This window comes from Saimiri boliviensis, chromosome 6 (genome assembly GCF_048565385.1).
Source record: "Saimiri boliviensis isolate mSaiBol1 chromosome 6, mSaiBol1.pri, whole genome shotgun sequence".
Classification (NCBI taxonomy): Eukaryota; Metazoa; Chordata; class Mammalia; order Primates; family Cebidae; genus Saimiri; species Saimiri boliviensis.
The window spans coordinates 56,563,275-56,579,253 of record NC_133454.1 but is presented as its reverse complement, the minus strand read 5'-3'; the positions used below and the strand labels follow the sequence as shown (position 1 = coordinate 56,579,253).

General features: G+C 44.8%; 1 protein-coding gene across 2 annotated transcripts in view; it reads right to left on the bottom strand.

The window, feature by feature from the left end:
• Nucleotides 1-324: 324 nt before the first annotated feature.
• The window catches only part of GRIK4 (glutamate ionotropic receptor kainate type subunit 4), a 476,424-nt gene continuing 460,769 nt past the window's right edge, over nt 325-15,979 (bottom strand). Inside the window, exons 20-21 of one of the 2 annotated variants that reach the window (XM_003923589.4) lie at nt 7,173-7,291; nt 325-3,328 (exon numbers count right to left, since the gene is read on the bottom strand). In XM_003923589.4, the coding sequence (XP_003923638.1) occupies nt 2,972-3,328; nt 7,173-7,291 (476 nt within the window). In that variant the 3' untranslated portion in view covers nt 325-2,971. The remainder of the gene's footprint in view (nt 3,329-7,172; nt 7,292-15,979) is intronic. The other variant, XM_074400736.1, reaches the window with a different exon arrangement.

Sequence of the window (15,979 nt, the reverse complement as noted above, 5' to 3'; positions counted from 1 at the left end):
ATTGATGTAATCTTCAAGCTCCCAGTGGAATCTGGGGTGATATCTGACTAGAGTTACCCTAGGTATCAATAGATGACTATTCTCTGAAAGTGCATTTAGGAAGACAAAACCCTAGGAATCCTGAACTTCATTAACATATGTATCCGTTTTGCGGGGTGGGGGCGGATTGGCTCAGGCTCCTAGGACTAAAAATTGAAAGAAGCCACCTAGACTTTTCTGAGATCTGAACAAAGAGCTGAAGCAGGGGGGAGTGTGGGGGTGTTGCTGAGTAGACAGGGAGGTGGAGAGAGGGGGAGAGAGGGCCGGTGGAGGGGAAGACACAAAGTGGGTTTATGTTTTTATTTGCTTTTCAAGTCTGGTACCTGGATATTAGACACACTGAACCATACTTTCTAAACCCAAATAGCTTTCATCCATCACTAACATTTCAGGGTTTGTTTCTGTTTTATTGTAAATATTCCAGTTGAAGAAAGATAAACAGACAAGAAAAAACTGCTTTATACAGTATACAGAGTCAGATAGAAAATACAGAATGGAAAAGAAAGCCAACAACCAACAGATAAAAAGTGGAGACAAACCAAGGAAGAGTTCTAGCTGGTTGCAAATTCGCCCACCATCTTGAGCGAGGTGCAGCTCTGCTCTCAGCAGCTAACAGAAACCATCCAGTGCTGTTAATCTTATCTTTATTCCACACAGAGAAACAGACTATAAAGGATGCATGAGGACATTTATTTCACTAATCCATTAAAAAAAGTTTGCTATTGATCAAGATAGCCTGCTCATAAAAACGAGTTTTTTTTTTTTTTTTTTAAAAAACCACCCTTCCCACCCCAAATGGGATCTGACAGTAGGAACCAGGTTGTCAGAGGCATGGGATGAATCTGCAGGTTGGAGCAGAGTGGCACCAATGGGGTCTGTTGTCAGCCAGCCTTTGGGTGCCCTTCCCACCAAATCCACGTTTCTCCACGAGGCTCAAGGCAAGGTTTAAAAGAAGACACAAGTGTCTTGCACAGCTTGTTGTCATTTGATGGTTAAAGAGAAAAAGGAAAAAGGAGTCAAATTCATGGGTGAGGTCAGGTGAGGACAGAATGGGTATCCCTCATAGGAATAGTCAGGGTACCATTTGGCCCCAGGACGGCAGCCCTAACTAACTGTCCTGGCATAAAGAGGATGCTGACCAACCCAAATGGCAAAAACGTGAATTAAGCTCATTATCTTCCAAAGATGTCTTTATTTTAGTACATTTGCAACAGCGACAAAAGTGAGGACAATTCCATTCAAGGTGGTGGCAGCGGTGGTGGAGGTGGAGGTGGCGGTAGTGGCTGTTTATTTCTCTCTCTCTGAATTTTCTAAGTTTACAATCAGAAATTGCATAGAATTTGTTTTCCATCAGCAAATGAGAACTCTCTGAATGAAACTCCCGAATAGTGAAGCAAAGCAAAGGTCAAGCAGCTGCAGAAAGACTCACCCCTCCCATCAGATGTGTGCTCTGGACCCTGCAAACTTCTCACTCACATGGAGAGCAGTCACTAGCAGTCACCTGATAACCTGGCCAGCATCAGTTAACTCCTATTTGGTGGATGGAAGAGAAGTTAAATGCCTTACCTAAAGTCATACAAGGTGGGGGCTACTGCCCTAAGCTGAGGTTATGACTCAAGAGTTCCTAGTTCCCAGGCCTGTGTATTGACTAGGAGACTCTCCCTCTCTCCCAGGAACCTAGCAAATTCTTGATTACTTAAGGTCTTTCTATTTAATAAATACACACACACACACGCACACACACACACACACACACTTGCACCCAGGTCTCACATCTAAGTAGCAAGAAACCACTCAATCCATGGTAGTCTTGTGGGTCTGGCTTCATAGGCAGCCACTGAGTTTGGTTGAAAAGAGATGCAATTGACAAAGTATGCACCATACCAACGGGGTGACCCAGTTCTTCCTCCTTTATGAATGGCGCGTTCCAACCGAAGCCAAGGCCATGGTATGGGAAAATTCTATCTACTTCCGCTCCTTAAACGAAGTCCCAGGATACTTTGTGCATTCTATTCTCCTCCCCTGTCTGTCTTCAGAAATTACATTCACAAAAGATCAAATCAAACCCAATAATAGTGAAAGTCAGAAAGAAAAGGAAAGAAAAGACAGATTAATCCTTGACGTCCTAGGCGTTTCAAGGTCTCTCTGAGTATACGATGAGTTAACTGCTTTTTGGCATCTAAAAATTTACTTAAATGGACTTTTATTTGAGGCTCTCCATCTGATTCTCCCCAAGACCCCTTCTCCTGTGCCCCCCCAATCACCACACAGAAAGAAGAGTTAAGCACCTGAAATCGGATGCACTAGTGACTCAACATCCCAAAAGTCAGGAAAAAGAAGAAATAGGGATTATTTAGACTTCCATTCCCTAACCCAGCCTCCCCCTCCAAAAACCACAAAACAAATGAACAGAACTGAGAAGATGACAAAGAAGAAAAGGAGAGGAAAGAAAAGAGAAAAGAAGAAAAACATTAACAAAAATATACAAATCCAGAAAGGAAAAACTTCCCTGTTAAGTTTAATTTTCTTTTTTTTTTTTTCTGTAAGAACTAGACGGAGGGTACATTGGCCCCTTCCTAGGGGGAAATTCAACTGATGATTCCACCAATTCATTGGACTGGTCTAGCCAGGGACCTCCCCCGACCCTATATTCCGTGATTTTGGCGAGAGGGGAAGGCCCGCCGGGAGAAGATGGGTCCTTGTGCCCACGAGGGAGAGCCGTCCTGTGCCACTTGGGTGCAACGTCTCCGGGTGGACCCCGCTCCCTGATCGGACGCGGTCTCTGGCTGGGGCGTCAGGCGCTTTGATCTTTTTGAAATGTGACTGGATCCGAAATCCGGAGAGGTGTCTACGCTGTGCAAGTCCGAGCTGGCGGCGGACAGCGGCGCCCGCCCCGCCCCGCCCGCCTCCGCGCGTCCTGTGGCCGTCGGGGTTACTCGGGCTCGCTGCTGTTGGTGGTCTTCTCCCACTCCAGGCTCTCCTCGCTGCGGGCGGGCGACGGCCGCGCCCGCAGGCCCTGGAAGCGGCGGCACTCGGGGCACACGCGGATGTGCGTGCAGCCGCGGGCCACCAGGGCGGCCTCCTGCGCCAGTCTCTGCGCGAGCTGGTCGGGCTCCCCCGCCCCGCACAGCTTCCCGTTGCTGAGAGTCGCGGTGCCCCGGGGCCGGCGCTCCTCGGGGATGGGGGGCCGGGGCGGCGGGACTCCGGCGCGCCTCCGGCGGGGGTGGATACTGTCCTGACACAGGATGATGCTGCGCAGCTCGGTCACCATCTCCTGGCAGACAGACACCTGGAGGAGACAGCGAGGTCACGGCCCAGCCTCTCAACCAGCCCCCGCGGGCCCCCGCGAGTCAGCTGGGATGGGGGATGAGGGGGGCAGCGGTCACAGAATCGTGTCATCTTAGGATAAAGGCCTTTCAGTCCATCTCCTCACTCCACTCCCATTCAATGTTCAAACGCCCTCCATGCCATAATATTCAAGAGCCCCACTAACTGATCTCCAAACTTCGTTTGAACACCTACAAAGACAATAATCTCACTTTTTTTTTTTTTTTGCACATTTCCATTAAATGCTGCTTCCTTTTACCCAGCTAACAATTTCTATCCCTGAAATTTTCATTCATTAATCCTAGCTAAATTTGGACCTTAAAGCCTACTAAATAAAAAATTTCTCCACTACATGTCAGTCTCTCAAGTATCTGAAAAGGCTACCATGCCTCTGTGAACATTATGTTCCTTAGGCTATTCTCGTTTCATTTAGCCAACCAGTTACAGCTGGAGATGGATGTATCCTCATAACTAAAACAAGAGCAACGACTACTACAGGTGTACCATCTCCTAATATGAAATGCTTGGCTCCAGCGGAGTTTCAAAATTCAAAATACTTTGGATCCTTTAGGAGGCTAATACAATGCACAAACAGTATAGTATGTATCACACCCAGTGTGTCTGGGGCAGACTTGAATTCAAACCCACTAATATTTCTGTAGCAACATGTACGTACACTCACACCGGGTGAGACAATGACCACAAACATCAGTCAAGCAAAGTCATCAATGAGTGTGTTTACATCAAACTAACAAGGAATTTGGAACTTTCGAGGTTTTTTTAGGCTTCAGAATTGTGGATGAGGAATATAGGATGGGGGCTGGGTGCAGTGGGTCACACCTGTAATCCCAGCACTTTGAGAGGCCTAGGTAAGTGGATCACTTGGGGTCAGGAGTTCAAGACCAGCCTGACCAACATGGTGAAGCCCTGTCTCTACTAAAAACACAAAAATTAGCTGGGTGTGGTGGTGCATGCCTGTAATCCCAAATACTTGGGAGGCTGAGTGGGGAGAATCACCTAAACTTGGGAGGCAGAGGTTGCAGTGAGCCAAGATTGTGCCACTGCATTCCAGCCTGGGCAACAGAGTGAGACCCCATCTCAAAAAAAAAAAAAAAAAAAAGAGGGAGAGAGAGAAAAGAAAAAGAATACAGGATGGGCTTGCTTTTTTTTTTTTTTTTTTTTTTTTTTTAAGTTTTGCTCTGTTGCCCAGGCTGGAGTGTAGTGGCACAATCTTGGCTCACTGCAACCTCTGCCTCCCAGGTTTAGGTGATTCTCCCCACTCAGCCTCCCGAGTACCTGGGATTACAGGCACGCACCACAATGTCCAGCTAATTTTTGTGTTTTTAGTAGAGACAGGGTTTCACCGTGTTGGCCAGGGTGGTCTTGAACTCCTGACCTCATGATTTACCTGCCTTGGCCTCCCAAAGTGCTAGGATTACAGGTATGAGCCACTGTGCCTGGCCAATGGGCCTGTATTATTACTACTATTACTATTATTATATCCATTTCACAAATGGAAACGGAGGCCCAGAGAAGTTATGTATCTTGCCAAATATTGACTAGTACCTGACCCTGAATTTGGGACCTCAACCTATTAACTCAAAGCCCACACATGCTCTATTGAGTTCTCCACTCTGAGTTGAAAGTACACTTTCCTAGACCATATGGGAGCAGAAGTCTTCAGTTCTTTTATGTTCTTTCATCCAATTCTATCAATGGGAAGGTTGTTCTACCGTAAAAGAGCCAAATGGCTAACATAGCATTAACTCTTCATTTTAGCTATTGGGAGTGCTTTAACTCCTCGCTGAATTTTTCAATGTACTTCCAAACCATGGAAGAGCTTTGGGGAGAATAATGAAATGTGAAGCAGTTACAGAAAGGTGATGTCTCCCATTTGGATTATAGGCCCCCATCACATCCCCAATTGTTAACTAAGTAGCAGAGACAAGTCACTTAATCTCTCTGTGCTTCTAGTAATAACTACAACAATAAAAACAGTATCACCTGCCTAATCTGTTACATGTGACAACAATTAACAACATAGATTTATTGACTGTCTCCTGTGTGTATACTCTTTTCTCTACAGTGTGTCAAGCCAAGGGATAAAAGACAGTCTTTACTTCAGGCAGCTCAACCTCTAGTAGGGGGCTGATACCATAATAATTGCAATGTGTTGTGTAAGTACTCTGTGCATATGTTACAGTGGTGTCAGGAAGGAGGAGGACTACCAATTGCTGGTTCAGGGGAGATAGCAGGAGGAATAGGGAAGGCTTCACAAGGAAGGGGACACTTGATTTAAGTCTTAGGGAATAAGTAAGGACCATCACCTTTTAAGGGGTGGGCAAAAGGAGAAACCCAGTAAAGCTGGAGACAGCAATACAAGGGGAACCAAGTGAGCTGGGTGCCATGCAAGGCAAGGGAGGAGAGATTCTGAAAGAAAGCATCCCCATCATCAAGGGACACAATGACGTCCAGTAAGGCCCAATAGATTCTTTTTGGTTTGGTCCATTGGGAGGGTTAAGACCTTTAAGCCATGGCCTTTCAGTGAATGGGTGGGGAGAAGCCAGGCTACCCTGGGTTTAGGACCGTATCGGGGGTAAGGAGATAGAGACTGAGATTCTTTTAGCTGGATCCCCTTGGTTTGGAAGAGGAGAGGGATAGAGCAAGAGCAATAGTAATCTTCCTATTATATTAAAATATGGCAGACACATGCATGATCGTGGATTATAGAAAGAACAGGCAGAAAAAGTACAGGGAGAAAGAGGATAATCCTGGAGTAGCTGAGGAAAGACAGGATCAAGGAAGAGACAGAAGGAGGACTGGGGTATCTGCTGCAGCTGCAGGGTGGCTGAGCTGTGGGGAGATGTTTAGTGGGGATTTTAACATAGGGCTGGCCACTCCTGATTTCTTGGGAGATGGGAAGTAAAATGAACTTCTATGCATGCAGAAGCAGAGGGACTTGAGGAATGGAGAACATCATGGAAGTCCTACAAGGAGACAGGAAAGAGGCTGAACACAGAGGAGGACCAGGACTGGCAGGCAGTGTTGTGGTGAGGTCCCATGTGAGGCCAAAGTCCATAGACGTCTAGGGACACTGTCCTGCTGTGAGGTGTTTCCCCAGTGCCAATTAGGGAAGAAGGTTTTAGGAAGATTCAGAGTTGAGAGACTGGGACAGCTAATGTAATTTTTTAAAAATCTAATCATGCAATTAACATGTGAGGAGTTATGTATCTTCCCCAGAATGGGTTGGAAGAAGAGTGGGATAAAGTCTTCTTCCTTCTTCTCGAACTGCTCAGTCTGGGTAAAGTATTTATATTAACCTGTCTCTAAGCCACAGTAGGGGAATTGAACTTATTCAAAATCCCCGAGAAGGAAGATAAAATTCTTGTGTTCACATGAGTCAGTATATCTCTAAGGATCTTTCCCTGCAAGGCAAAAACATATTCAAAATGAAAGGACTGAGGTCATCTTTTTCACAGTAACCTGGTACTCCCACCTATTTTTCTCTACTACATCTTAAATGATAGTTCTAGAAGGCTTTGTTGTTCATAAAAGCTTTTTCACATGTTTATTTGCTTGGCTGTTTCAAAGAAAATTCTGAAGGCTGGAGAGGTTAAGTGCCCCTTCTGTGGCTGCATAATTACTAAGTAACGAAGCACTGATCCAAATCCCCTCTGCTGAGAACAGGGATTCTCATTTTGCTGTACTTCCTGTGGGAAGCATCTGAAATGACTTGATATGCGTAGGAGCCTGTGAACTTCACCCCATCTGCCAACACTATGGATCATACCCCTTTGCAAGTTTACCTCAGTTGCTTCTGAGTGTCTCAGAGTCCATAAAAACTCCAACATAGCCATAAAAATGGCCACGATTAAGCCACAAATAAGAACCACAAAGATTCCACCAATATTCTCCATTCCCAGGCCTGTAAGAAAGTGATAGCAAATGAACAATATTGTAAAAGATCAGGAACACATAATCATTATATCAAAAACGCTAAAATCATTTAAACAAGAACTTGAGTGCTATAGATACTCAAGTAGACACCCATGTGTCTACCTGACATGTAGACACCCAGTCCTTGAAGAGATTTAATTATTCGTCTGGAAAAAAATGCAACATAGTTGAAATACAATGGAAGAGAGAGATCTTGCAACCGATCAAGGAACCTGTCAAGAAGGCTACCAAAGGGTGTCTGGGGCTGGGAGGTGAGGACCATTTAAGAAGAGGGCTCAGGCAAACTGATAGCTTATAGAGAGAGACATGACACCAAAATACCTGTACGTTCTAACAGTTGCATAAAAGTTTTTCTCAATCTTCCTAATATTATATTTATGTGACAGAAAAGCAACTGTTTTGATCAAACCATGAATGGAAAAAAATATTTACCTATCTTTGTCAACATGTGACTAAAATATTTATTTGGAAAGTAAAACTTTTTATCCCACCAAACGAGTGGTTCCCAAACCAGCTGCCATCAGAACCGTCTAGAAAGCTTGCTGAAAATATTGATTCCCAGTCCTTACCACAGACCCACCCGAATCAGTATCTCTACTAGACATGGGGCCCAGGAATCCGTATTTTTACAGAAGTTTCCCAGGTGATTCTTTTCTAGCCATTCATAAAATTAGTTTACAAATTGGTAATGTTCGAAGCATTGTGCAAGTTTGCATGTTCCATGGGAATCTGACATCATTTCTGGTCATGTCCTCACTGCATAGCATGATACCTGGCATATAGTATATAGTCAGTAAATACTTATAGGACATGGCTGTTTCATTCCCACCTTGTCAAACATTGAGTTCAGCTATGTAATCAAATGCTTCTTTTTGGCATTAGAGAAACCCAAACTTTCGGGGGTGCATCATAAATGCATAACACCCTGATTCAACTGAGGCCACAATCAGCAATCAAAAGACATCTTTCATCAAGGAGAGTCTCTTGTGTCCAGTGTTCTTCAGGAAAGCTTGCATATTCGAATGTCTAGTCAGTAGTGTCCTCACAAAACATGGAGCCTCGCCAGTGTCAGGGGCAGTCAGCTTCACACGGCAGTATAAACGAGTCACAGGGCCGGAGCAGACATCGATGCTACCTTTTGCACCTTGGAAAACTGGAAAAATAGCCCTATCTTGCCGTTTCAGGATGCCCAGGGTCTCCTTTCACAAAGCCCCAAGTAGATGTCTGATTTTTGTTTTTAAAATAACCCAGGGCAGTAGCAGTCCCTGCCTACAACTGAAAATCTGCTTAGAATGACTCTGAGGACTCCCATGATGGACACACCAAATGGACTACGCACTCTGATCTGCAGGTCCACAGTCAACTCCTGGGCACTTGCGTGAATGCCGGAATCCTCTATTTTGAATAATCAAAAATAGGGGATCATTTAAAAACTCAATTCTACCTTCCAGGAGGAAGGTGCTTAAATGAGCGAAAAGTCCTTAAAGCACCGGTATTTGGAAGCCCCATCTCACATAAAAGTAAGTAGAAGAATGTCTGATGTAGGTGAGGCGGGGAGGGAAACAGCAAACCACCATGGCATGTGTGTACCTATGCAACAACCCTGAAGGATGTGTTCATGTACCCCAGAGCTTAAAGTACAACTTAAAAAAAAAAAGTAAGTAGAAGAAAATGCACTCCCATCTTATGTTAACACCTGCCCCTTGAACCTGGGCCATTTGAGTGGAAGGTTTTCATTCTGGGAGCATTAAGAGCCACAAGAAGGAGGGGATGAAAGAGTGACACTTAAGAGGAATGTACCAGGGAGCTGGCTGCGGTTTGTAGACAGACACCTCATCCCACAGATTTAGGGGTGGTGAGAACTGGAGTGTTAGCATGTGTATCTGTGCGACATGGACGAATTACCTTTGCGGGCCAGCAGCCCCTGTGAAGGGTGGCCAGGTGAACATCCCCGGTGAATGGGGAAATGACGGTGGTGATATGAAGAATGGCTACCTGCTCAGGTAACTGGAGTCCTCAAGTGACTGCTGAGATTTTACAGAATTCCCCCATCACTTTGCAATAGTTGTGCTTGAGATAGAAAACAGGAAAGGGGCCAGGCACAGTGGCTCACACCTGTAATCCCAGCACTTTGGGAGGTCAAGGCAGGAGGATCACTTGAGGTCAGGAGTTTGAGACCAGCCTGGCCAACATAGTAAAACTCTGTCTCCACTAAAAATACAAAAATTAGCCAGGTATGGTGGCTCACACCTGTAATCCCAGCTACTTAGAAGGCTGAGATAGGAGAATCGCTTGAACCCAGGAGGCAGAGGCTGCCATTTGAACAGAGATCATGCCACTGGTAACAGCCTGGGTAACAAAGCGAGACTCCATCTCAAAAAAAAAAAAAAAAACCAAAAAACAAAAAAACAAAAAAGAAAACAGGACAAGAGCCTCCTTGCAGAGAGTCTCACATTCCTCTTGTTTCTGGAGAGGGGGTTTTCTTTTTCCTTTAGGTCTTCTTCTGCTACCTGTGTTCCAGCTGTGACCCCTGCCTCCCTATCAGTCACCTCCCTGGTCCTCCTCCAATCTCTCCACTGGCTCATGTTTCTCTTTCCTTAAAAACAAAGAAATCCTCCTTACTCTCTCCAATTCTGTCTAATCAACACTTCTCTCTCCTTCCATGGCCAAGCTTTTTGAGAGTTGTCTACATCAGAACTATTTTAAGACCTAAAAGCCCTTAAAAATACTTACATTTGGAGGACCTATTTCACATAAAAGCAAGTGGAACAAAATGTACCCACATCTTATGTTAAATGCATTTAAAAATTTTTGCTTCTGATATTACTGAGTGGCAAGAAACAGTTAACTTACAATTGGCTGTGACTTCTCAGCAATCATTGCACATACATACAAAAGAATGTTGCAAAATTAAAAATCTAACCAAAAAATCATTTCTACATGTAATGAAGTTTTTATGAATATTAAATTTAAAGATTAATGAAGTTGAAACAATGTTACGTTTTGGAGATATTTAATTAAACATGTCTTAATTTAATTTTGCAGTTTCCTTTTTGCATTCTGAAGCCAGTACTTTTTTTTCCAGATCTCAGACATAATTTGGACACTCAGAAAGCTTTTAAGCTCCAAGTAACTCTGTCTATGGGATCTAAAGGAAAAAATAATTCTGTTTTGAATACACTTTTGTTCTTGCTATTCAATCTTCATCTCATGCAATTTTGTCCTGCACCGCTAAGACCACCCTTGCCATGGTCACCAATGAACCTTTTGTTTCTAACCTAATGGAAATTTTCAGGTCCTGGTCTTGCATGACCTTTCTTAGCACTTGACATTGTCAGTCACATCCCCATCTTGGCTTTTTATAAAGCCACTGCTCACTGCTCTCTTCCGATCTCCTCAATCTCCTTTGATTGGCCCGGGGCACATTTTCTTTTCATCTTCCTGCCTTTGGTCTCCTGCCTCCATGTCTTGGCTATTACCAAGTCCTGCTGATTTTGCCTCCTAAATATTTTTCAATTTCTTATCCTTCTCTCTATTCCTCCTGCCACTTCCCTAGTTCAGGCACCCACCATCTCTTGTTTAGACTATTGCAGTGGCCTTTAGAACTATTTCCCTGCCTGTGGCTGTTTCCTCCTCAACTCTGCACTCTATGTCATTGCCTCAGTGATGTTTCTGAAAGGCAAAATCTGTGACACATCCTTATGTAAGAGAATTGCTGATAGTTCCCAGTACACACCATTGTTGCTCTTACCATCCATACCTTTGTTCCTGCTAAGTCCTGCCTGGGACCTGCCCCTACTCCCCAGACACCTACCTGGCTAACCTCAACCTTCCCTTCAAGACTTAACTCGGAGGTCACTTCCTCCAGGTTGCCTTCTCCACTCTTAGCTGACTTTTAGTTATAATACTTCTGTGTTTTACTAATACCTTGTTTATCACTCTAAGAGTGCATTAAATAATACACTAATTTATGTATCCAGATTTCCCACTAGACTGTGAATTTCTTGAGGGGAAGAACCTATAACCTCGTAATCGTAGTACCTGGCCCATTATAGGAGCTCAGTAAATGTCTGTGGAAAGAATGAGCAGAAAGAAAGAGGATAAGGACATCCCAGATGTAGAGGGCGGCATTACCAAAAGCTCTAGAACCATATGTATTCCTTTCTAATTAAATTTTATTTGACATAGTGGTAAAACTTGACAGCCCTGGTTGAGTGCTCCAGCCTGGTCACAGAGGAAGATGGCCCCGATTGTACTGAGTGGTGGCTGAAGGGGACTGTACTGACATGGGCAATTCACAACATGGACCACCTGTGTTGGGTGGGAGTGTTGGGAGAGTTATCAACAGGCATGTGGTCTGCACTGGGATAATTTTGATTATATCAGGGAAAGCTTTGGGGGAGCTGAGGTTTAACAGGAGGCTGGTAGAAACCATGAGTCACTGAAACACCCCATAGTCTTCCTTTCCCAGCTTCTCGCATTTCAGGGCCAGCATGTTAATCATGGGTGTTAGCTCCAGCCTCCTGATTCCTGCCTGAGTGGCCTCCTCCTCATAGAAGCGAGGCTTGTATACCATTCGTGCCTTGAGGAAGTTATTGGAAACAGGAAGCAAGAATAGACTTCTGGCAGAGTCAGAGTTGAAAAACAGATGGAGCGGGGAGTGGGAAGGGAGAGTTCGGAGAGCGCAGCAGTTCCATTTAACACTGTCATCAGTCACTCTCCTAGAAGTCAAATGCTTTCCACAGCACATCGACATTCATCAGAAGGGATCCTTGATATGAACTCCCTCCAGCCTACAAGGTCCACGTGGCAATCACAGACGCCTCAGCACCGACCAGAGGGACTGGGAAGACATCTAGTCATCTCTTTCCTTCCCTTCTTCAGATGGGACCACATGTAAGCTGTGCAGGCAGATGGCTTTACAAACTGGGACTTTCTCCTGACACTTGAGTCTCTGAGCCTCAGCTATGCCCCAGCAATCAGTTGCATTAACTGAAATAGAGTCACGCTCTCCCCACAAACTCCTGGTTGGCCAAATACTAACCTTGGTGTCACACGCAGATTGCCCACAAATACTTTGCCCACAAAATGATAGTTCACAAATGCAAATGAATAATGTTCTTTGACTCAAGAACTACAAAGGGGAATGGCACCCTGGAAGAGAACACCTGTTTAGAGACGTGGATCTCCACCCACCAACTTACTCTTCCTTTGGTTCCATCTGGCTAATAGCCACTTCTTGGATTCAGGTACACTTGTGTCTTAACCATTAAAACCCTCACAAATCTCCATGAAGCACTGTGGAAATCTGCAACTAAAATTGCAGAGGGGAAGCTCCTTTTGAACAAAAAGCGAGGTAAGGCTGGGAAACAAAAAGGCAGAGGCCGCGAAAGCCATGGAAGCAGGTGCACAGAATCCACTTATACAGAGAGAGGACTGACGAGTGTCACGAGATCCCAGCAAGAGACAATGTATCTGCTCTTTGACATTGATCAACAGATCTGGACTGAGGAGCTTCCATGAGCTGGGCACTATGCTAAGTGTTGAAGCTCTGTGCCACGTTGGCTCATCAAGAGCCTTGGACGAGAACATGGATTCCTGGACCAATATGGCTTTCAAGCACTTTCTCTTTCAGAACTATATTCACCTACAGCCATGCAAATACATCAAATAGTCTGAGCTCCAGGGGCTTATTATTATAAATAGCAACTTCATGTGCCCAGATATAAACTGACCTACAAGACCTTCTCAGAATATGCAAAGTGATTCATCATGTTCAACTGCTGAGGACTGTGAAATGGTAAGCATGCCATTTCTTCTTGCATTTACCAAGGCGTCAGGTGACTAGACCTAGCAGATTCTAGAGAGAATAATGGGAGAAAAGTAGGCAAAAGGGACTCAGACTAGAAGAGGGATGAGAGAGGTATTTGATAAATTTCGCAATTTATCAAAACACGAGCTATGGGAGGGTGCTCATAATCCATCAAAATATGAGTTCAAGTGCCTCATATTTCATTTGCTATCTCATTCAATTATCACTAAAAACACCATAGAGAAGGCCCATTGTCCTCACTTCACAGTTAAAGAAGCAGAAATTCAGAGAACTTAAGTTGTCCATGTTTTCATAACCGATGTGAATTCTATATCGATCTGATTCCAAAGCTAATGCTCTGTATAAATATAAAGCTGACCTTTATGAGTGTTTACCATGAGCAAGGTTAGCATGCTCAATGCTTTAACTCAATCCTTACAGTTACCCTGTGAAATAGGCACTACTCTAACCTCCATTTTCCTGACACGGAAACCAAGGTGCAGAGGGGTCAGGTTACTTGCCCAAGGTTCCACAGCTGACAAGTGGAAGTGCCCGGATCTAAACTGAAGCCAGGGCCCCTCCCGCCTACTCCACACCACCTCTCTCGGTCACTTGGCATCCACTCATGCTGCAGGTGGGTGATTACAGAACTCTACCTGACACCCTAATGACTGAATGCAAATGCATTCCTGGGAACCTCTAGAGGGACAGACGGCAGGGGTGAGGGGATCTATGTATGAGCTATGCTCAGCTTATAAAATCCCCTTCTGTCCTTCAAAACATGACATCACATGTTTGAATCGATGATTTGTTGACTTAATCTTGGCCCGGTTTCCAGAAAACAGTGAGCTGAAGTCTTAACAATTCTGACCTGCTTTGTTGCAGACTCGTGGGACCACCATTTGCCTCTGTTCTGATAGTGGTTTCTGGAAACCCCTCCAGAGTTTCCCTCTTTCAGCAATAGATCTAATATGATTAGAGAGAGGCTTCCCCCCCAGCATCTCTCTGAAACACTATCTAAACTCCCACATTCAGGTTTCAGCCTCGGCTCTCTCCAGAGAAACCAGAGAACCAGGATAATGAGGCTGGACCCCATGAGAAGAAAGAGAGAGGAAAATGTCCCTGGGGCCCCTTCCACCCCCATCACTCACCCCCACTCTTGCTAAGATGTCTCACACTTCCATTCCCACCGTGCCAGACAGCAAACTTCCTGTTTTCCAAGGATTCTGTGAGTCAATGCCACTGGCCTCTTTTCCATTCTTGAAAGGGAACCCTGATTTTCACAGCCTGGTGGTGTATTTATGTTCCTTTGAAGCCCGATTGTGAGCTCCTGTTTTTCAAGATAAAGGTATTTAATTTCCTTGGAGTTCACCGACCACCTTTTTGTCTAGCAATTGTTCTGCAAAGACTTCAGTAATCCAATCTCCTTGAATTGGGATGCCGGCATCTGTGAGTGGCTAGCAATATTTCTTTTTATAGCAGCTAAGTGAGAAAATAAATAAATAAGTGTTTTTGAAAAGAAAGGCAAAAGAAAAGGAAACAGCTTGGAATGGAGCCTGTTCCTTTTTGTAATCTCCGGTTTTCCACAGGATCTGCAGTTTCATTTTTTTACTGCGGGGAGGTGGACGGTCACACAGCTGCAGGCAGGGAGAGTCAGAGGCGGAGGGGCAGTGGAGGGATAGTGTGGCTCTTACCAGAGGCAAGCGAGACCTGGCAAAAAGACTCGGGATTGGTGGCCTCATCCCAATGTTAGGATTCTTCCCTGGAATTTGGCAGTAATGTTTGAGCTGTAATATTGGATTAGAAGTGGGGTAAGCACCAGTTCCTTTTCTTTGAAATTTCTCGCATTTTAATAGGATAACAAAGTAGAAACAGATTATGTTAGGCGCTGCGCGTCATCTGGTACATTCTAATTACAAGTACAGCCGCTCTCAGTTTCAGAGGTCTCTGAAAACCAGACCCGCCCATAGTTCCTTTCACCTCCATCATTCGCCGTCCCGTTCCATATTTCTCTCCTTCCTTTAGGCACATGTGAAAGCCAACTGATTCAAATTCTAAAAAAGAAAGATCACCCAGGAGCTGCGTGGGAAAGCAGGTGAAAACTACTGCCCTCTGTTCAGCCTGAGACACAGGAAAAACAAATTCCTGAGTCTCAATTCTTGGTGGCCACGTAAAGACTTGAAGGCCAGGCGTGGTGGCTCAAGCCTGTAATCCCAGCCCTTTGGGAGGATCAGGGGGTGTGGATCACTTGAGGTCAGGAGTTCGAGACTAGCCAGGCCAACATGGTGATATCCCGTCTCTACTAAAAGTACAAAAATTAGCTGAGTGTCGTGGCAGTTGCCTGTAATCCCAACTACTCAGAAGGCTGAGGCAGGAGGATTGCTTGAACCTGGGAGGTGGAGGTTGCTCCAGCCTGGGCAACAGAGCAAGACTCCATCTCAAAAAAAAAAAAAAAAAAAAAAAGACTTAAAGGAAGAGATCTTTTAGGTCATGTTGGTCCTGTTTTTCCAAATCCCTGAACAATGGGTTATATACCATAGTAAGTTTGATGGCTAATTTACCAGAGAGATCAAGCAATGGCACCTCGCATTTTGGGCGAGGGCTTCTTACTTGGCTTGGAAGAGGTCAAGTGCAGTTTCGCTGGGCCAAGAAGCCTCTTAGCCTCTCTGAGTAATGTTTGCTTGGGCTCCAGCCATGGCAGAAATAGGGCCACCACATTAAACTGGCACTAGCAGCTATGGCTGTGACAGTAGCTGAAGTCCTTATTTTCAGAGTGATTTGCATAACATCTCCCAGAGAGCCCCACTCTGAAACATAGCCTGTCATTAATACAGCTCACCCTCT